The sequence below is a fragment of the Mastomys coucha genome, unplaced genomic scaffold (genome assembly GCF_008632895.1).
Source record: "Mastomys coucha isolate ucsf_1 unplaced genomic scaffold, UCSF_Mcou_1 pScaffold20, whole genome shotgun sequence".
NCBI classification, from domain to species: Eukaryota; Metazoa; Chordata; class Mammalia; order Rodentia; family Muridae; genus Mastomys; species Mastomys coucha.
This window is the reverse complement of record NW_022196903.1, coordinates 70786609-70809669: the sequence shown is the minus strand read 5'-3', so window position 1 is coordinate 70809669 and position 23061 is coordinate 70786609. Positions and strand designations below refer to the sequence as shown.

At 38.6% G+C, this 23061-nt stretch overlaps 1 protein-coding gene across 3 annotated transcripts in view; it reads left to right on the top strand.

Annotated features, from left to right (window-relative positions):
- Positions 1-23061, top strand: part of Ctnna2 (catenin alpha 2) — a 1113581-nt gene that overhangs the window by 845424 nt on the left and 245096 nt on the right. For all 3 annotated transcript variants that reach the window (XM_031382231.1, XM_031382233.1, XM_031382232.1), the window contains one exon: positions 5477-5557. In XM_031382231.1, the coding sequence (XP_031238091.1) occupies positions 5477-5557 (81 nt within the window). The remainder of the gene's footprint in view (positions 1-5476; positions 5558-23061) is intronic.

Below are 23061 nucleotides of genomic sequence, written 5' to 3'. Positions count from 1 at the left end.
ACTCTTGAATGCTAGGATAAAAGGTGTATACCACGGAATATGGCTTATTCAGTGTTAGTTTCCCAACACAGGCAGTTGTGCATGATAGACAAATATTCTAACCAAGTGCTCTATAGTGTCAACTTGAGAGAAGATTTTTGCCCAGAGTCAAGTGACCTTTAGTTTGTAAAGAGGCAAAAAGTAGTATGATAAAAAAAATCATTGAAATAAAGCCTTATACTTAACCTGAAGACTAACTGTAAAGTCTCCAAACTCCAGTGAATGGCATAATAATTCTGCTTAGAATGAAACTGAAATTCTGAAGTTCTCTTGAACATCTCACATTTTGGCAAACTGGACTGGAGCTGGCAGCCAAAGTCTAAGGGAATGAAGATGTCCTCTGAAAACCCATATGAGAAAATGTATTCTCTTTGCTCTTGTCAATTCAAGCCATGGATTCACCCTGGACATGTTTGTAAAATAACATTCTAAGTCTAAAACAAATAGAGTTCTATAAACAAACTCTGCCCTAGCTCAACAGATGGGCACTAGGATAGGTGCCCACAGCAGTGTGGGAGAGTACTCAGAGTATTGTCTTTTTTTTAAATAATGACACTTACTAAACAGTACCAGTATTGCCAGTAAATATAAACAAGATGGCCTAGTGAATTGATTCAATGAGTAAAGCACTTACCATGCAATCATGAGGACCAGAGTTCAAATCCTCAACACCCATGTGAATATTAGATAGACATAACAGTCCAACTTGTAATCCCAACACTCAAGAGGCAGAGGTCAGATCCCTATGGCACACTTGCTTAGCCAAAATAGCCATATTTGCAAGGTCTGTTTTTAGTGAAAGGAGATTCCAAATAACAGCCTCTGGCCTCCACACACATGTACACATGTACGTGTATATACATATGCACCCCCACATATGCAAACACACAGGCAAGCAGACTACATTCTCATAACAAAAATGTGTCTAAGATGAAGATAAGTGAGAACAGGTCCAATACTACAGGGCAGAAGATTAAAGGGAATAATACACCAAACTCATGATTTATTAATAGCTACTAAAGAGAAACACATAAAACTTTATAATCAACAGAGCTTTATTTACTTTTGAAACATGATCTCATATAGTTCAGCCTGTTGGGACACTCATTATATAGCTCAAGATTTTGATCTTCTCATTGCTTCTCCCTCCTCAGTGATGGGATCATATCCACACACTACCCTATGTCTGGCCTCTAGTTTCCAAATCAATTTTTAAAAATTTATTTATTTATTTATTTTATACCCAATATATACTCACCTAACTACTCCAAATACAGTTAAAATATTTTATTCTTTTAAGTACATTGACATCATGATTGATTATCCAACTAATCTATTAAGAAGACAGGGCATACATTATGCTTATATATTGTACTTGAAACAAAACAGACATAAAAAGTAAGGCATACCAATAATTTACAATAACAGACTAGTCACAGTTCACTGGTATGATTAAGAGGCAACTTTGTCACATTAGTCTATCTGTTTGATGGGAGCATAACACAGTATTGTCATATAGACTCCTTCCCAAGCATTTGGGATCATAGGCATATAGCTAGCTCCAGGCCTAGCTTGAAAGCTCTCATTTGCTGTGTAAATCTTAGCACTGACAAACAGTGACTGGTGCTGTGAAGGCTTGGTGCCCCAGTATAGGGGAATGCCAGGACAGGGAAGCAGGAGTGGGTAGGTTTGTGAGCAGGGCAAGGGGGGATGCGGTAGGGAGCATTTCGGAGGGGAAATGAGAAAAGGGGATAACACTTGAAATGTAAATAAAGAAAATATTTAAGAAAACAAAAGACTGATTCGTACATACAAACTTTATTTCAAGAAATCTAAGCTTACAGAGGGCCAGTTAATTTACTATCCTGGTCAGTGACTCAGATTTCCTAAACTGTAGCACTTGCTTTAAAACTCCAATTTGGATCTGAGGAGTTTTCTCAGAAGGCAAGAGTATCTACAATGTCTCCAGAGGAACCAGATTTGGTTCTCAACAATGGGATTGGTTGGGTGGTTCACAAAGACTTACAACTTCTGTTCCCTAGCATCTGACGCCCTCTGCTGACCTCTACAGGCACCTGCACTCACAGGCCCACTTCCCTACCACCCACCTTTCATTCATACATAACTAAAAAGGAACTAGTGATTTTCTTTTAGAATTTTACTTTATGCATTCCATGCCACCTTCACTTCTGGATTGCCTTCAGCTAAGGACTTGAAAGTTAAAGAGATCCAGAATTGAAAATATTACATGAACAGAATCTTCACAAGAATGGCATGGAATACTAAGGTCGCTAGACTTCTCTGGGTTTGCTGGTTAAAATGCAGTCAGCAGTATTCACACGGGGAAGGAAGCTCTCTTGAAACTAAGCCCTGTCAGCGTGCTCTCTTCTTTTCATGCAGAAAAGGCTGGCTAATTCTATTCACTGCCCTCTCACAACTGTCTTGTCCTTTGTCTCTTTCTGCCACTCATCTAACCCATAGCTAATGTCTAGCTAACATCCTCTAACCCTATCTTAAGTTTGGCGACTACACAGCACATCTACTTGTTGTCCTAAGGATCTCACCCTTCAGACTTGTGCCATCATCACTAGCCTCCTTTTCTAGTATAATCGTTTGTAAGAGAGACTTTTTGAAGAGAGGGAACCTTAGCTTTTGCTATTAAGGTGGCTCCCCCAATAATTCTGCTTTACAAACATGTGGCATGTGACATTCGTGTCATTGAGAAACACATGTTGCCTTTGCTTGTTAGAAAGAAAAACAGAGAGGATGAGAATATGAAGAGATACTACATTCAGCTTGTAACATCATAGAGCATCAAGGTGAACCAGAATTTTTGATGATTTATCTTTATTTTTATTTTTTAATTTTGTAAACATACTTTAAGTTTTGTTGAGAGGGTCTCTTCCCCAGGATAGCTTTGAAATTGTAATGCTCTGGAAAATAATCTTGATGATGTGTACCACCACACACAATGATTTTTACTTTTTTGCATATTTTTTACTATTCTAATTGATGAAGATGAAACGGGAAGTCTGTGGCTCTTATCAGTGGTGCAGACACCCCCCACCACCACTATGGACCCTGTATTTTGATGGCAAATATCTTTGCATGATCATCAGAGGAAGAGTTTCTACTGACTATTAAACTGGTGTCCACCTGAATATTGGAAGGCTGGACGCTGGGGGAACTCTTCCTTAACACAACCATGTTTCTCTGTTCTTCAGGAAGATTAAACCACTCAATTCTTCTTCTTATACTTTTGTTTTCTTGGAGTTATTTGTGGACTGATATTTCAAAGTTGTAAAATGTTAGTTTCTTTATTTTAAGCTCTTCCTACTAATGACCTCAATGTGTACATCTGAAAGAGTCAGCTTGTGAGTTTAGACAGTGGAGAAGAAAGGATTTATAGAATTTTAGACAACTAAAAATATACACACATATGCCCCAAGTTTTGATGTTTCAATGAAAACCCTGTGGGCTATGCATCACATATTTGTTTAGAAAAACTGGCTTAATTAAGCAAGTTTCAGAGAAAAGTGACTGCTTTTAGCCAAGCTTGCAGTTCTGATGCCTATGTGTATGGATAGACTACATGTATCTAAGGTTTTTCATGAAAAGAGACCCTTATGTGTCTAATAATCAGTCATATCTTTCTCCCAAACAAATTATCTGTTAGGCAGAATATGTCATCTATGGTTACACATTCTATTCTTAACTCTGGAACTTTGTGTGACTCTGTACAGATGGGCTATGGAACAAGAGATGGTTTACCCATAAGAATGCAAATAAATAATTTTATAGGGTGTTAGACAGAAGTTTTGTTGTTGCAATAGTTTTCACACATTTTTTAAAATGATTGTATCTTGTGTAGAAGATGGTGCATCTGCAGTGTTCATAGAACTTGGAACCTGTGGGACTCTTTTCAATGTTTAAACAAAACAAAATAATAGAGGCCTGGCCAGATGGCTTAGTAGGTAGAGGTACTTGTTGTCAAGCCTGATTTCCTGAGTTTGGTTCCCTAAATCCACATGGAAGAAGAAGACATCTGACTTCTTCATGTTGTCTTCTGACCTCTACGTGACAGCCATGAAGAATGAAACCCTATCCATTCCTAACTCCACACACTAGTAAAAATTCCAATTTTTTTGTTTTGTTTTTTTGGTTTTTGTTTTTTGTTTTTTGTTTTTTTGAGACAGGGTTTCTCTGTATAGCCCTGGCTGTCCTGGAGCTCACTTTGTAGCCCAGGCTGGCCTCGAACTCAGAAATCAGCCTGTCTCTGCCTCCCAAGTGCTGGGATTAAAGACGTGCGCCACCACCGCCCGGCAAAATTCCAAATTTTTAAAAATAGAAATACTGCAGATTCTCCTTATTTTTTCTTGTCTTTCTATAGCCATCAGGGAAATGGAAAATAAACATGAAACTAGAGACATTTTAAGTGAATTGTTATTTAAAGTATTGTTTGTTCTCTGTTCTTTTGCTACTACAACTATTTTTTAGAAAGTTTTGCTCATGATCACAAAATGTGAGTTGCTGATGGCCATGTTTGGCACTTCTGCTTTGTACAACAGAGATTAGAAGATTGTGGTTTTCTAGAAAATTTCCCCTCGTCTCAGTACAAAACCTGTAATATGGTCTTTGAAACACTGGCATAAACATTTTAATTTTGACAGTGGAGAATTTATTTTTAAATTTTTCTTTTGTATATGTGTGTGGTGTTCATGCATATATGCATATTTTTGTGTGTCTACGTGTGTGTGTGCACAGCTGTGGTTACCCATGTATGTATTAGGAGTTTTACTGTATTGCTCCCTATTTAACCATTGAGGTAGATTTTCTCACTTGAACCCCCATCTCACTGATACACTAGCCTTCCTAGCCATCTTGTTCCAGGGTATTACCTGTTTCAAAGTGCTGGAATTACAGTTGGGTTGCTGCATAAATCTAGCATTTGTGTAGGCTCTCAAGGGACAAACTCTGGTCCTTAAGTAGTTTCCCATCAATTACTTAATTTGCTGAGTCATCTCCTCAAGCCCTGTGAATTCTTCTTTAAAAACATTCCATTTGCCTTTTATATCACAAGCATGCTTATATAACTGAGAACCCCATTATATTTGTCTTTGAAATCAAAAGCTAGACACCTATTGTGTTATGTACTTTATTTATAAATGGCAGGAAAGGAAGAAAATGGATTTACAGGGAGTTGGACATGGATATAACTATCCTGAAAACCTACTGACTGTCTCAGTGTTAATTTATACTTCAGAGAAAGATGAAACTTAGTGACCCAGCCATGTTCATAGAATTCTTAAACAAATGTTTTGTTTCATTTTTAATTGTTTGGATTTTGTAACGTAAGTATTTTCCTGAGTTATTTTAAACTTTTAATGATCCTGACACAGAATTTTATAAACTGGAAATGATTTTTCTTTTTTAATAGACTGGAAGGAAAGAAAAAGGAGACCCTCTCAACATTGCGATTGACAAGATGACCAAGAAAACAAGGGATCTGAGGAGACAGGTATGAGTTTCTTCCTATTTTTCACCACAAAGTTCTTTGTTTTGATTCTGCAGAATGCCCTCTTCTGGAATAGCCTTTTACAACTCACTATTTCAGGCAGCTATTTCTCATCTCATATATATATGAGATATATATACACATTGACAGAAATCTATTGGAAATTAGAAAAGTTCTGAGCCAAGAAATGGGATGTCTGGAGGATGCATGATGTGAATAACACATAAGGTAGCCACTCCCTAACAGACATGGCCCCCTCAGACAGGAACTTCAATTTTCTACTATGGACATATGGTTTTCAATTTCTGAGTCCAAATATCTCTTCAACCAGTCACTGATTTATTAGAGTTCATAGTTACTAAACTTCCAATGTGTTGAATAATATACTAGATTGCTAATTTGTAATGACAAATAAAGCCCTTAAAATGATGGGCTCATTAAGGTCTAAGGCCCACTATATTCCATTGAAGATATAGTTAGTATGTTAATTTGTTTTTTGAGGGGAAGACCAGAATGAAAATGAGATTTTGTGGCATGAATTATATGGCCATTGCTATCATTTGTCTGATCATTTCATTTTATCTTCTTGTTTTCTTTCTTTCTTCTTTCCCTCCTTCTTTCTTTTCAATTCCTCCTCCTCTTCTTCCTCCTCCTCATTTTCTTCCTCCTCCTCTTCCTCTTCCTTCTCTTAGGGGAAATCTTATCTGGAGGAGAGTGTTAGCTTTCCATTTATACAAATGTTTTATGACCATTGACCAATATTGACTTGGAAGATTTTTGTTGTTTGTTTTTAATCAAGAAAATTATTTCTAATGATTATGTAGTACATTTAACAGACAATTTTTATTATAATTAGGTGTTTTCTAAAGCTTTTGTTTTTGTTTTTATTTTAAATGAAATAATACATTTAAAGCACTATTTCTCAACCCTCTCAATTCTGTGACCCTTTAATACAGTTCCTTATGTTGTGGCAACTGCCAACCATAACATTTTTTCATTGCTACTCAATACCTGTAATTTTGCTACTTTTACAGATTATAATGTAAATATCTGATTTATGATCCCAAAGGTATGTCAATCTGCATGTTGAGAACCACTGATTGAAAGGGATCAGCTAACTCTTGAGATGCGTTGAGAGAATTGAAGCCCAGGTTTTGATAGGCTATTAACCTATGTATTCCTGATTTCCTGATATCTTCCATTACCAAGAGATTGCACAGGTTATCCTACAATACAGGGTGCACACACATGGTTCAAAATATTTTTTTTTCCTAAAAATCTGGGTTCAGATCTTAAGTGATACACTTAATATTTGATCTCAAGATACCCCCCCCCTTTTTTTTAAGTGAGAGAGATGGATTAGTGGTTAAGAGTACCTGCTGTTCTTGCAGAGTACTCAAGACTGGTTCAGAGCATGATAGCAATTCACAACCATCTTTAACTCTAATTCCAGAAGGATTATGCTCTCTCTGGCTACCACAGGTACCAGGCATACATGTGGGCCACAGACATATGTACAGGCCAAATATCCATATACATAAAACAATTCTTTGTATAACTGGCTCAGTTCCCTTAAGATAGTTATCTCCTGTTTTATCTATCACTAGAATCATTCTTATATTTTTTCCATGATGAATCCTATTTCTTTTACATAGTATGTGCTCTATCTAGAAGGTTTATACCCCATGTCTGTATACCCCAGACACACACACACTTTGAATCCTCCCTAACATCCACCCTGTCTCCTTCTGGAAGCATTTCATATGCCCACCTACATAACTAAGTTGATTGTTTCAGTCAGTTAGAACAAACTATTGCTGAAGGCAGCACCTGCTATGCTTTCTGCAACTGTGGAAAGTTTAGATTGGTGCAGATACATCTACCACTCATTTCCCTAGTTTATCAAGCAGAGACAGGACTATCAAGGAGCTAGGACAGGATGCTATAGAGAGTCCTAGACATGTTTAAAACCAGGAGAAAACAGTTGTGGGGTTTTGTTTGTTTGTTTTGTTTTACTTTTCTCATTGCTGGGAACAAGCACTTTACAAGAAATAATTTTAAAAAGGAGAGATTCATTTTGGCATTGGCTTCGAAGGTACATAGTGCATCGTGTTAAGTAGGTTGCAGATGAAAATCTTCCTGGGAGACAGGATGGAGGGTGAAGCTGTTTGATCATGTCTGGATGGATCAGGATGCAGAGATGGGGTAGAAACCATGATGGGCTGTGAACCTTAAACTGCATCCCTCCCTACAGAGACCCATTTCCTCAACTGAGGGACTACCTCCTAATGCTTTACATATACCCCACCAGAACAGCAGCAGTGGCTGGGAAGTCAAGCATGGAAGCACTTGAGCCTGTGAGAGACATTTTTTCTTCCCTTTTATTTAAATAGATTACCCCCTCACATAATATACCCTGATTACTGTTTCCCCTCTCTCTACTACTCCTATCTCTTCCCCACACCCTTCTGATCTGAATCTACACTCTTTCTCATCCTCCTTAGAAAATAAACAGGTTTCTAAGGGATAAAAATAAAACAAAAACTATAAAATAAAATACAATAAGATGAAACAAAAACTAACTCATCAGAATTGGACAACATAAACAAACAAGGACAAGAGCCCAAGAGAAGGCATAAAACAAGAGAGAACCCCTAGTTTGCACACTTAGGCATCCCATAAAAACAGTGGAACCCATAATATAAATGCAGTGGTCCTGGTATAGACCTATGCAAGCATTGTGATTGTTGCTCCAGTCTTTCTGAGCTGGTATGAGTTTTGATCATGTTGACTTTGAAGGCTTTGTTCTCCTGGTGTCCTCCATCTCCTGGATTTTTTATTATAGTCTTTATGCCTGTTCTTTAAAGGGTACCCCTGAGCCCTGAAAAGAAGGATTGGGATGGGGCCATTCCCTTTAGGACTGAGAGTACAAGGTCTGTGATAGAAATTTCTACATGCAAACCACAGCACCACAGTTCTGCTTAGGAACTTTTGGCTGTCAGCAGGATATTCCCAGAAGGAAGAGATGGTTCAAGTAATATCTTCTACAAGATAGATTATTTCTGGGATCTAAAGATATTCATTTGTCAGTTAACAAAAGGACGTTTCCTTTGTTGTTTTGTTTTTCTTTTCTAGTCTGTTTGTTTGTTTGTTTGTTTGGTGGTTCAGTCTATGTGAGCACCATGGGCCAGGTTAGTTGACTCTAGAGGTCTTTTTGTGGTGTACTTGACCCCTCTGGCTTACTCAAGTCTATCCTTGAGTTTTCCACAAGACCCCCCAAGCACCACCTGATGTGTGGCTGTGTGTCTCTGAACCTGTTTCCATGCATTACTGGACGAGGCCTCTCAGAAGATAGTTATGCCAGGCTCCAGTCTGCAAGCACAGCAGAGTATCATTAATAGTGTCAGGGATTGAAAATTTTATGTAGGATGTGTTTCAAGTTGGGCCAATCGTTGGCTAGGCATTTCCTCAATCTCTGCTCCATCTTTATGCCTGCATATCTTGTAGGCAAGACAAATTTTGGATTGAAGGTTTTGTGGGTTAGTTGAGGTCCCCCTCCTTCTACTAGAAGTCCTGCTTGGCTGTAGGAGAAGGCCATTTCAGTCTCCGTCTGAGTGCAGGGGCATCCTCTAACCCTGTTGCCTGCCTTTGGATCTTTTTCTCCTAACTGGACAGCCTTCAGTAGATGATGTGCCCAGCTCTACTACAACTTGATACACCAAGGCAGGTTGATATCCATGGGAGGTCTCCATATCTCTGAGGAGAAAGGGAAGGGGCATGGGGGAGAGGAGGTAAGCAAGAGTGACTGGGAAGAGAGGAGGGAGGGGAAGCTCTGATCAGGATGCAAAGTAATAAAATAAATTAATGAAAAAAGTAGAAAAGTAGAAATATGGCATAATAAAAGATTGTGTGTGTTAGTATACCATCAAGGAGATGAGCAGCTCTGCTTATCATACCATCTTAGATCAACTTTCCATTTCCTATCTGTCTGGTATGAAATGACATAGCTAATAAAAATTAGATAGTTAATGAAAAACCATTGACTTGAAATACATATCTCGACTCTGACTTTAAGGTTGCAGCACTACCCTAGATATCCTGTTTGGTGTCCCTGCTCCCTCTCTTCCAATGAGACTGTCTCACTCATAGCCCAGACTAGCTTTGACTTCACAGCAACCCACTCCCCTCAACTCCTGAGTGTTAGAAATATGTCTGTCGGCCGTCATGCTTGGCTCTGGAATCTTCACCTCTTGATCTCCTTTTTTTCATGAAGTGAGGAGTCAAATTGTATCTGTAGGATTTCTTTAAGCTACAAATATATATGACTTTAAGAAATGTATTCACTCTTTTTCTGTGCCAGAAGTCCTAAGGGGTGATAATCAGACATTAGAAATGTGAAAGAGATCTCCAGGCATTGCCTTTGCTTAGACTATGGAACAGATTAGGAACTTGTACTCCTATCTTCCTGATGCATTGGTTCTTAGAGTAATTTGGATTTTACATATAGGGGCCAGGATCTTTACTTCTGTCCACTTAGGACTTGTACATGCTTCCCACTCCCTCAAATTTTATTAAGAAGGAATGATGAGGGAATTCCCAGAATTTTCTTTCAGCTGATGAAAGTGGTAGGATTTGAATGAGGCTGAGATAAGTCTCCTGGAGCCCTGAATTCAGGAATGGTAGGCAAAGCAGTATTGTTTCATGCCTGGTGCCTGTCAGTGGTTTTCTTCTCTCAACTTTTGCAGAAATGAGGATTACAAGAAGATTGTTTCATGGTATTAACACGCAGCCGTAAGAGCATAATATCCCACCACATCTGTGGATTTAGTTCAAACACCTTTCTCTTTCTTAATCTGCCTTTCTTGGACTAAAATGGTCCCCATCTGTCAGTTCTGTGGTTACCCATATGTTGGATTATTTTTATCTTTCTTCCCATCCTTTCTCTCTCTCCACATTTACCTGTATGGTACACACACACACACACACACACACACACACACACACACAAAGTCACTGATCTAAATTGAAGCTCAATTTGGATGGAATATGCAGTGACTAATTTGCCTGGCTCAGCTGGGTGCCCTGCCCCTTAGTTTGGGCAGTGAGTGGCTAGAAGTCTGTCTCAGCACTGAAGAACACAACCCCTTCTAACTCCCTTTTCTGGTCCTCATGGCATATGTATATGTGTGGCATACAATCACAGAAGCAGACACACATAAACACAAAGAAAATGAAATAAAATTTAAAATTAGAACAACCTTTCTGGTAGTTAGTTAATAGAATTAAAGAAGTTTTCCCCTAGGTATTAAATTCAATGGAATATTTTTCACTGGTGGCATGCTTTCAGTTGCAGATGAACCTTCCTGACAGATTATAAAGGAGAACCCCCAGTGAGTGTCCCAGGATGATTATCTACATGTATTCTACAGTTCTTTGTTACAGAAGAGAGGACCACCAGACACAGTTTATAACCAAGTCAAAGTCTTTATTTCAGCAAGCTGGGACAACTCTCAGGTATTCTGAAACCAAGTGTAGACCTGAGCATTTAGACTACGGAGCTTTTAAATGCAAAAGTCATATCCAGATAATCTTGCTCTGGAAATGCAAGGGGTGGTTCTGCACAAATAAGTATTTTGACAGAAGCTAAGATAAGGTAGCTGGGGTATTTTGATGGCTTCCTACCTTCCTTTTCATTCTCCCCCACTTCCTCCTAGCTGATAGGAAGAGTCCTTTAGAGGAGTGAGGTTGGAAGCTTTTAAAGTTCTACTTCCTAAATTAAAATGAATAAGGTCAATCACAATCCTTATCTTAGATGTCTCTAATTAGAGACATGGACTAAGGTTTGTAGATCATTAAAAAATATCCCAAACTCTTCAATAAAATAGGTCTTTGTTGAAGTAGAATTTTCCAGCAAATAGAAATCCTCTTGAGGCAAGATTTCTCAAGGAAGCCAAGTCCCACACTGTGGGAAACATCCTAGGATCACAAGGGTGTCCCTTTAAACAGATTGACAAAGATCCATGTTGCAATTTGAAACCCATGACAGTTGACAGTAGTAGAGCACAATTATCTTAGGAGTTTTTTGTATTGGATGAAAAAAATGGATTTTTGAGACTATAACTTTCAACTCTGAGCAGTATGTTCTAATTTTAGAACTGTTGGCACAGTGGGCTCCATATCTGAGTTATCCCTGTTGTGATTTTGGGACTAGTCTGGAAGCAAAGCTTTTGGCTTACTCCATGTCTAGTCAAAGAGAAGCCTCCAACTCCATCCTTCACTCACAGAGGACTCAGCCAGTGACTGCCTGCTGTACCTGCTTGTATCCCTTAATACACAATCTATGAACTATTATAAGCATATCTTTCAATCTGTCCTGCAGTTGGTCTTTGCTACTTTGTGGGTTCTTCTTTCTTCCATGATTTTCCACCATTTTCTTCCACTCTTTCATCTCTCTAACACTAGATAAGAGAGAAAAAGGATAGAGAGGAAAGGAAAGGGATCCCCAAATAAAGTCAGAGGTCAAAAAAGGAGCAGCATTATCATTGGATTACTTCCTGCTGATGAGAGGTATCAAGTTCCTTGGGGCAAGTTTGATCTTCACTGTCAGGACATATAATTCTTCTTCCTTTTTCTGTTTTTGCAAACAAGTACTTAACACACATTGATCAATGGCAACTAAGAACAAACCAACAACTTACCAACAAATAACAACCTACATCTACCCAACCTCTTAGGGCCCTAGCATTTATATACCCTCTGAAAAGCCCCCAGAATTCCAAACATCATACAAACTGTCTGTAGCTGATAAAATCACACCCCTGTCATGAGACCAATTATAGTTAGATGCTGTGGTCAGTCCAAAGGATCCCCAAAACAAAACAAAACAAAATGAAAAATCAAAACAAAACAAAAACACATTCCCATAATGTGTCTGTGTTTTTCAAAGAAACCAAAACTTCAAAATTGTCACTTCATTCTCCTATATAGCAGGATACCAATTTATTTGGGTTATGATGATCATTTTGATTCTTTTATTAGTATTTTATTTCAAGTTGATAAACAAACTAGCACCCGAGCTTTTCCTAATAAACAGTAACTATCATATTAATGGCTAATTTAGTCATTTTTATTCTTCAAACCAACCAGGAATTTAATTTTTCACAGTTAGGTTATTAGTTGGTTTAGAGAAGAGCTTTCATGATTCAGTTCTTTACTTTCCACATCTGGGTCTCAGGGATAAAACTCAGACTGTGGGACTTGGCAGGGCTTGCCTTTAACCACTGAGTTCAAGGACTGAAGATCTGAAGTCTAAGGCTTTCACCTTTATTATCTGTAACAAAGTTCTCACAATAGAGTGCCCTGAATTGAGGGTCAACTTGATAAGGGCAATTTTGCTATTACAATGAAAGTATTGTCAGTAACACCCATTCATGAATAGTACCTTTATACTGAGCTAATTGCTAAGTAGGATGGCAATATAAGAAAGAATTAAGATCTCCAAAACACATCACATGTGTCTGAAAGTGCATTTGTCTCTGAAGATCCTACAATTATGATAGAATTTTCTAGGTGCCTCTGTTGGAAGCCTTCCAAATAGAAGAACTCAGGTCAACAGTAGACCATCATCAGTGAGAGTGCAAAATCACTGTCCATAGAATGTAGCTGATTTAGCTGACCAATGTACAAAACTTACAATGTGATGGTTCTCTCTATGGATTGACCACAAATAGATTTTACCCAAGATCAGTGAGGTTAAATATGGCCACTGTGTGTGTCTAGTTTACAGATGAAGACACAGAGCTAACTAGCATAGCCATTGTGCTCTCTCTCTCTCTCTCTCTCTCTCTCTCTCTCTCTCTCTCTCTCTCTCTGTGTGTGTGTGTGTGTGTGTGCGTGTGTGTGTGTGTGTGTGTGTATGTGTGTGTGTGTGTGTGTGTGTGTGTGTGTGTGTGTATGTTATTTTCAGTTCAAGCATCTGGTTGTCATCTTGCTTATAACCTTTATCCTGTACTATGTCTCTACAGCACATGTAAATGGGCTACCCATATTCTATTCTGCTCTGCGGGGTACATGGGAAATATAAAGAAGGAAGGAGAATGAGAATGGGGGAGGCTGAGAGAGAAAGGCTTGATAAGTTTCTCTTTTCTTTTCTTTCCTTTTCTTTTCTTCATTTTCCTTCTTCCCTCCCTCCTTTCTCTGTTTTTCTTTCTCTCTCTCCCTTCCTTCCTTCCTTCCTTCCTTCCTTCCTTCCTTTCTTTCTTTCTCTCTCTCTCTCTCTCTCTCTTTCTTTCTTTCTTTCTTTCTTTCTTTCTTTCTTTCTTTCTTTCTTTCTTTCATACTGGAGAGTGAATTCAGCCCCCCCCAGTCCTATTACTATTATGATTACTATGATTACTATTAATCACTATTACAATTTCTTATTTAAAGACAAGGTTTTAGGCTTGTATCCAGATTGGCTTTGAACTTACTGTGTCACCTAGGCTAGCCTTGAACTGTAGTTCTTCTGCTTTTGTTGCCAAGTAGCTCAGCTTCAAGGCCTATGCTAGTAGGTACAGTTATCCTGTGGGTTTCAGCTGCATCTTCACCACAAAGGCTTTGTGATAACATGTAGCCACTGTAGACAGGAAAAAAGTAAATTTGTGTTAGATGTCAAAAGCTGGTTCTTGTCTACTCCCACCCCTGGGTTTTAGCGCTATGGCTCACTGCAGCCTGTTGAAAAGGTGCTGCTCTGTTTAGGTGTCTAGCTTCTTGATGCGTGAATTACATGCATTCCAAAGCATTTACAGTAAACAGGAATGCTAAAGCATCCAGTTCTGTTTCTCATATCTCCCTTGGTTGGGCCAATTATTTTTAGATTCATTGTCAGGAAATGTTTGAAACTCTTTTCTGGATCTGAGTGTTTTTCTTCCTAAAGAGATGAGGTTATGTCTACGGCAACAACAACAAAACACACTGGCTTCATGATTTCTTCTAAATACTAAGGCTTGTGACTCTCACTGAGATACTGACATAGCCCAGAATCCCCAGAGATTTGGTCCTTAGGTCAGATTCTTACCTTACTGCGGAAGCACAGAGATCATAAATAATTGTACAATAAGAGAGAGGCAAAATATAAAAATAAGCCACACAGACATAGCTAAGCAGTGGAAACCAGAATAAAAATGGCCAGGAACAAAGCAGGATAAATACATCGATCAAGAACACATACAGGGGTTTTGTGGCAAGAAGGTTTTTTTAAGAGGTAGATATTCTGGCCACTCTTTCATTAGGAAAATTACTAGAAAACAGTCTTAAATGCTAGTACAGCCAATACATTCCTTTTTCTTCATTGTTTTTGAGACAAGAACTTACTATATAGCACAGACCGATCTTGAACTGGAAATCCTCCTGCCTCAGGCTGAGGAGTGCTAGATTGTAGACATGCACCACCAACCACCATAGTAAGCTACCACACATATATTACCCTCAAGTCTAATGGTATGTGATTTAGTCAGTAAGAAATATGATTCTAGATACTACATATGTACATCCTGGGCAGGTGTTGGCCACATCATGAGATGGTTTAGTTTATTTCTGTGATCCTATAGAAGTTAAGTGTCTCAGATCTAGAGGGGATATCAGCTTGGCTCCTCTCACCCTAGCAAGTCTTGATCTATGGAAAAGCCGAGCATCTTGACCTAGGGCTACTACTCTAATAGCATGCTTTGCTAAGAGGAGACTGAGTTGCATATGCTTTAGTAGGAAAACTTTATGAAGTGGGAGTTTTAACTGCTGAACTGTTCCATTCTGTTAATTCTTGTAGTTGAGCTGACATGGGATAGGGAAGGAGTCAGAGCAGTTTTTAAGTCCAAAACACAATGTAGAAGATGTCTACATTTGGTCCAGCCTCCATTACTTTATCTTGTTTTAGATAAGAATGCTTCTATAATTCCTAAGTTGTCCATTTATTCTATAACAAATACTTCAAGGAGAAGTTATCTGCTCCGTGACTTTACAAATTCAGCTAAACTGCAAATAGTAGACTCCGTTGTGGGGGATTTTAATTTCATCAGATCTGTGCTGAAGCCAGACAAACCTGTAATCCTAGTATCAAGAAAACTGAATGGGATGGGGATTTTTGAATTTGAGGAGAGTTTAATGAAACCAGTACTAAAACAACTAAACACAAAATAAAAACCTATGTTTCACCAAGCATTCCCAATAACTTCAACTCTTCTGTCTTTTTTAAAAGTCATTTATTTATTTATTTATTTATTTATCTATTTATTCATTTATTTATTCAGTATGTGTATGAGAGACAGGCACAGAGAGAAACAGAGAGTGACAGAGAGGGAGACAGACAGACAGACAGACAGACAGACAGACACATACACACAGAGAGACACACACAGAGGGAGACAGAATACAGTCACAGAGAGAGAGAGAGAGAGAGAGAGAGAGAGAGCAGACACACAAAAAGTTGTGGAGGTCAGAAGGTAGCTTTCAGGAGTTGCCTCTCTCCTTCGAACATGTGCATCTTGGTGATTGAACTTGGTAGTCAGGCTTGACAGCAGTTAGCTTTACTTGTAAAGTCGTCTAACCAGCCTATGGTACTCTCAGGCTTGAACTCTATTGTCTTTGTATCTAATAGTAGCTTTCATACCTTACCATAGCCTCTTGGTTGACATAGCTGAGGCTATGTAAGGACTTTGGCCATTTATCATACCTACTCTCTTCTACTGTATGTTGCCATTCACCGAGGCAATATCTGCTTTTAGGAAAAAGAACCCTTGTTTGAGGCATGTAAGATATAGGAAAAAATCTGTGGGTTTTTCCTAGTGTTACATATTCACAATAGAATATTTACTTCCAGTAAGCAATGAAGGAATTTTTTTTCTCTATACAATTGACAAGTTCACTAACAATAGCTTTAACACTTCAATTAAAAACTGAAATTATGTACCCAAGGAGAGCTTCAGTACCACAAGGCCATACCACAACTGACTCTGCATGTCACTTGTAAGTAATAGGTGGCCACCAATGGTTCTGCTTCCCCTACCATCCAAATGAGTTTTGATTAATGCGTCAGAGTGACTCTTAGATCTCAGGGACACTCTTAACTTACATCAAGGAGTTTGTTAGAAAGAACCTTACAAGGATGCACAGATGAAATGACACATAGGCAGATATCTCTTGGGCACAATAGGACTGTGCTATCTCCTGCAGTATTCTAACCCACAGGATGAGAAACTGGGAACTCTCTGGCTGCCATTTTCAATGCTGTCCTTTCAAGTTCTTGGGTGTAGCTTTCTTACAAAGGCACCATTGATTAGATCACTAGTCATGGGTAATCAATTCATCCTCTAGCCTCTCTCATTTTCACAGAAGTTGGAAGTCAAAGAACAGCTGCAGCTTCTAACCCTGTAGTCACCTGGCTGTTTGCCTCAGCAACCACTCTTTTTACTGAGGTCACCTGAGCACCCAACAAATGCCTTCTCATTAGAATGAAGGATGCGCCTTTCTCCCAGGAAATTCTACTGGGCTTAAGAACTGTTTCTTAGATGTCACCAAGCAGGAAATTATAGAAGTCTTAGGGTTTCTGTGTCAGGAACTGAGGTCAGAGATAAAATATCAAAACAAATTACCTAGCTAGTGCTCTCATCTGCAAGGATTATCTGTGTGATGAACAACAGGTAGATAGATAGACCTCTTTACCCCCTGGCCTAGATTAGAAAGGTGCAGGCTGACTGACTGCTCCCAGCACCTGATGGAGGAGACCATCCCTTCCTACAGTCTCAGTGTCAGATGGTTTGCTTTACTCTCTCACCTCAGTGGCAGAAGGGCTGGCCTTTCAATTTTATGGGATGACACCTTGGAGTCCACACTCAAAGACCTATTTGAATTGTGGCGTTATTTTAGGTTGTCTTGCTCCAAATGTACCTCTTCTCCGTGTTTATCATGGTGACACGGGCATTTATGGCACTCTGAAGTGCTTCAGAGAAAATGGAGAATTCTAATACTGCTGATTTACTCTTCGAGGTCTACAGTAATTTCCTCACTGCCTGATTATAAGGCTTGGTTTAATTTACTCTACACATAATGTTTACTGATGCACATATGGTACCCCATTTCAGGAAACTATACCCACAACAGGCATTTTTTTTCCTTGCTGAAGCATGGAAAATTTCCTTCGTAAACAGAAAAATATATTAAAAAAAAAAAAAGCCAAGAAATTAAATCAACTAGACAAAAAATGTCCCTCAATAAGAGGGGGAAAATTCATATTTGCATCTTGTTGAGAGAGCCATATCTCTTTTCCTTGTTTATTTTATCTGTTTCCTTTTTTAAAAACCTAGGCAAGGTCTCACGCTGTAAGGCTAAGCTGGTGTTGAATTTGCTATACAGCTGAAGGTCCCAACAGTCCTTCTGCTTCAGCCTTCCCCTGCCAGGTTCACTTATTTATTTACTTCAAAAAAAAATGAGACAATGTTTCATATAGCCTTCAACAAGAATGATCTTGAACATCTGCTCTTCATGCATTCTCCTCTCAAGTACAAGGATCACAAACAAACATGCACCACCAAGCCTGACCTGAACCACCTTACTTTAAAAGCTGCATGATGATCATGTGGTTATATGTTTCTAAAGGGTTTAAGTATTTTCCCCAAACCAAAGGCAGAGTGGGAATTGAGAAACAAGGAAGAATGAGGAAGGCCACATAGTTACCTAACTTAGGCTTTGAAAGAAACTCTAACTGTCTTTGAAAGAAAAATACTGATTGAGAAACCAGGGACTTCTTGAAGAAGAAGGAACCTTGACATCTTCCCAAGACTATTAATAGATGTCTTGTAAGCACTCTACCTTCACTTTAACCTCTTCTTTATCTCTTCTTCCAAGATGAGTTCTCTTCTTTTCTCTCAGCTGCTGGTACCATTACCAGATAATTTTAGTTTTTTTTTTTTTTTAATGAATCAGAATCAATGATATTGTACATACAAAACATTGGTATTGAGTTTCTGCTACCAGATCAATGCACTTTCAAAGTTGAAGATCCAAGGACAGCTTCATTCAGATTAGTACGAGGGTTATATGCCCTTAGTATCAGCATTGGGTGTAAAAGCAGGAGAATTGAGAGTTTGAAGATAGCCTGGGCTAGACAGAAAGAGTCTTACAGTGATTAGAAAACAATTCAAACCAAATCACTATATTTAGAGTGGTTCATACACACACACACACACACACACACACACACACACACACACACTCACACACAGAGCCCAAAACCCACACTCAAACCTAACTCCCAAAACCAAAACCGAAACCAAAACCATAAAACCAAAGTCAAAACACCAAACCCAAACCCAAACCCAAACCCAAACCTAAACCCAAACCAAAATCAAAAAACCCTCTGGTTGAGAGTAGATTTACTTAGGGGGTTGAGTGAGAATTTGTTGCCAAAACTGTGCCATGCATTCCAAAATTAGAAGTAGCTTTCAGTGATTTGATTTCCAGATTCCCCTGTGCTAATAGAGTTTAGGCTTAGAACCTGAGAAGTTACTGAGGCAGCCAAGATAACCAACTCTCTTCACCTGCTAGTCCATTATGCCCATTTGTGCTTGGTGATGTGTGAGGGATGGAGAAGCCCAACTGTCCCTGGATACCTTGTGACATTTATTTAGTCTTTTTCTTCTCTTGATTGTCTATTGCTCATCTTGATAATTCTCCAGAGACTGATTACTATAAAAAAGTTTGGTTTTGAGCTGGAGAGATGGCTCAGTGGTTAAAGACACTGACTGCTCTTCCAGAAGGTCCTGAGTTCAAATCCCAGCAACCACATGGTGGCTCACAGCCATCTGTAATGAGATCTAACGCCCTCTTCTGGTGGGTGTCTGAAGACAGCTACAGTGTATTCATATAAATAAAAATAAATTAAAAAAAAAGTTTGTTTTCATTTTTTGGTTTTGTTTTTTTCTTAAAACAGAGCAAAGTGTTGAATTTCCAATAATAAGATTAAAGTTTGTACCAAGATAAAGTTTATAAGTTAGAGTACCCAAGTGGACTGTGAAGCTTGTCCTTCTTAATGACTGTAGTCTGTAAAATTAGTACACTTTCATCTTAGTGTATAGCTTTTATTAAAACTCCCTCAATGGAAATAGCATAAGGTAAATATCAATTATTAATGAACCCCAACTTTTTCTACAATAATCATTATAATAAACTTCCTGGTTGATAAAATCACCATTTTTCTCTTCCTTAGGTCATGCATATGTGTGTCCAGTCTCAGACATGAAGTTGAACTATGTATGCAATTTTGATAGTTTTTCTTTTGTTAATGGTAGGGGGATGTGAAATATTTTCACTTTAGCTGGGCGATGGCTTTATAAATAAAAGAGATGAGCCAACTGGCCTGGAGGGTTTGGTGAGAATTAGTTGAACAGATTGTGCCAAGTGTTCCAGAATCAGAGGAGAACTATTTGTTCTGAACAATTTGGAGATAAGAGAAGGTTCTTTTATCAGATCTAACTAGAAGCGCTTGTCAGAAGTTTGTATCATTAACCAGTCACAGCATCATCTTCTTTTCTTTCTTCTTCCATAGTTTCTATGTTTTACAAGTTTCTATGTTTTATATTAGCACATTAATCCCATTTAACTGCTGGGTGCAGAACTTTCTATATGTTTGAATCCTTCAGTTTCAAAGAGGATCAGGCTGCCTTAAATAGCTGCAGTTTAAACTCCAGCTCTGCAAAGGACTAAAGGGCAAATCAAGGTAGGAGTTGTGGGAGACCAGAAGAACTTGGGAAGGAGAACACAGAGTTCCATGAGCCAAGGAAATCAGAACTAATGAAGCATCCTTTGGACCCTCCCTTGAAATCTTCAGGCTTAGATGAGTGTGCCCTTAAGCTGTATCTGTGGGTTTCCAAACGACAAGCTTGAAGGGAATAGTTAAGTTGTGATTTACTTTCTTCAGGTAATCACGGATTACTTTAGAGTTTGGTTATCACTGCTCCTTAAGTGCATTCACTGAGCATTTGCACAGCCTGTGAAAACGCCCTCACCAATTTCACCAACTAGGTGTAATATCAAGATTCAGAAGCCATTGTAGGTCAGGACACATACATTAAATATGCCACAGAACCTTACCAGATACCTTCCTAATTTACAAAGTTGAGGGGGAAAGCTAACAACTTTGAGTCTCAATTCCTTTACATCTTAGTCTTCTTTTCCTGTCCCAATGCTTTTCTTCCAAAAGGAGTTTTCTATAGACAAGAGGAATAATGGATGTTTCTTAGTGAAGTGAGAGCCAGAGAAAGAACAAAAGCCAACAGAGTCCAAGGAAGCTGGCTACAACAGACCATGCAGGGCCACTAGGAGTCTGGTTCTAACCTCCTTGTTACTTTCCTAGGTAAAATAGATGACTAGTTTTCAGTGACTGTAGAGTCAATGGAGTTTGACATGAGTATTTAAGTAGCAACTGATGGGCAGAACCAGAGGGACAGAAGACTAAAATGGACTCATAAAAATAAAATAGGTGATGGCAAACAATTGCTGCCACCTCAAATCCCTCCATCTCTCTTTTAGGAGAAATGTGTATCAATTCATTTCTTCTATTGATGGAGCAGCTGTGATGGAGACACAGTGACCCCCCAAGGTCAAATCTCTCTACATGAAGAGTCTTCCCCTCTCTGCTCTATAAGTAAACACAGCTTGAAATAAAACAGGTATTAGAATAAGAGAATTTAGTTTTCCTCAAACTAAAGGACCATGAATCTGACTCCATCTTTCATCATTTCTTTAAATAGCAATAGCACAAATCATTTCGTAGGAGTTTTACAAATGGAAATGTAGTGAAATTATTAGAGATTGCTCCGAAATATTGCTTTCTAGGGGAAACCTCAGCAGATGTTAGGAATGCAACTATCTAAAACTGACTTAAATACCCCTAAGACCTAAACCCTGACCTAAGAGCTAGCTTTTAAAATATTAGAAGGACCACTTCTCAGCCTTTTGGTAAGATCAAGTGTAAAATATTAGAAGGTGCCATGCAAGCTACCAAAGGAAGGAAGTAATCAACTAGCTATAATGTCAATGAACTACATCAATGACCATCAGGGCACAATAAACCTATGGATACAGTAGTTTTATGCAGTACTTTCACAATAACCAATATCTCTCTAATTGGACTTAAGACCTACTCCACAAGATGGAAACCATACTTGGTATTGCAAACCTTCCTAACTACTCAGTGCTATTGAAGTCTTGTTGATTGGAGGAGAATCTCCAATTACACATGTACTAAGCCAGCTAATCCTAATTCTAACAACAGTGGTCCTGAACCTTCCTAATGATGTCACCCTTTAATACAGCTCTTTGTTACTGTGGCCCTGAACCATAAAGTTTTTTCATTGATACTTTATAATGTAATTTTGTTACTGTTATGAATTGTAATGTAAATATTTGATATGCAGGATCACTGATATGTGAGCCCTGTGAAAGGGTCTTTTGACCCACAAAGGAATCATTTACTGAGAAACACTTCTTAATAACAACTCATAAATGCTTGTCATTGAACCCACAGATAAGCGTAGTCCAAACCCATCATCAAGGAAACTTCTCCTAGCAATAGATGAAGAATACTACAGAAAACTACAACTAATCCAAATGCAGAGGGTGGAGCACAGTCCCATGGGATACATCTACAAAACACTCCCACACCTAAGGCTCAGAGAACATTGTGGAAGAGGAGGCAGAAAGACTGTAAGAGTCAGAGGATCAGGGAGTTTATTGTAAGAGTCAGTCTCCTACCTGCAAAGTTTCACCATCATAAGCCCCAAATATGAGCGTAATGTCATCAACAAGCATGGCAAACTGGATGAGAAAAAAACCTGTGAGGCTTCAATCCTACACAAAGAAGTTTAGGCAACTGAGCAAAATTGGGAGCAGGAGAGGTAGCCATTCATAAGAAAAAACATAGCATTTGGTGGCACAGTGGCAAAAAAATCTTCCCTGAAAAGATGCATACAAGTAACATTATACAGACCCAACAAACCTATTGAGCTGTGTGTGTGTGTGTGTGTGTGTGTGTGTTATTTAGGCACATGTATATATGTATATTTAGGTATATGTATATTTAGACCCATATTTCTATATGCTTGCAATAACAATTAGGGATAAAGGAAGGCCTGAATGAATTTGAAGGAGAGAAAGGAGGGGTATATGGGAGGATTTGGAGGGAAAAGACATGTGGTAATCACATTACATTCTAAAAAACAACAACAAAAGATAAGAGCTGAAAAAATGCAATGCTGTGCAACAGTTAAAGACAGCAACTGAAAAATGCAGCATGCAATAGCAGAATTCCATAGGGAGAAAGTAGTTCTAAGGCACTTGGTGTTACCCATTATTGGAATAAATCAGGAGCAGGTAGTAGAGGGTTCTAGAGGCTTTATAAATACATTTATCTGTGACATTATCACCAACAAGTAACTGCTTATTACCCCTCTCCCCTTTATTCAACTACCATTTTGGAT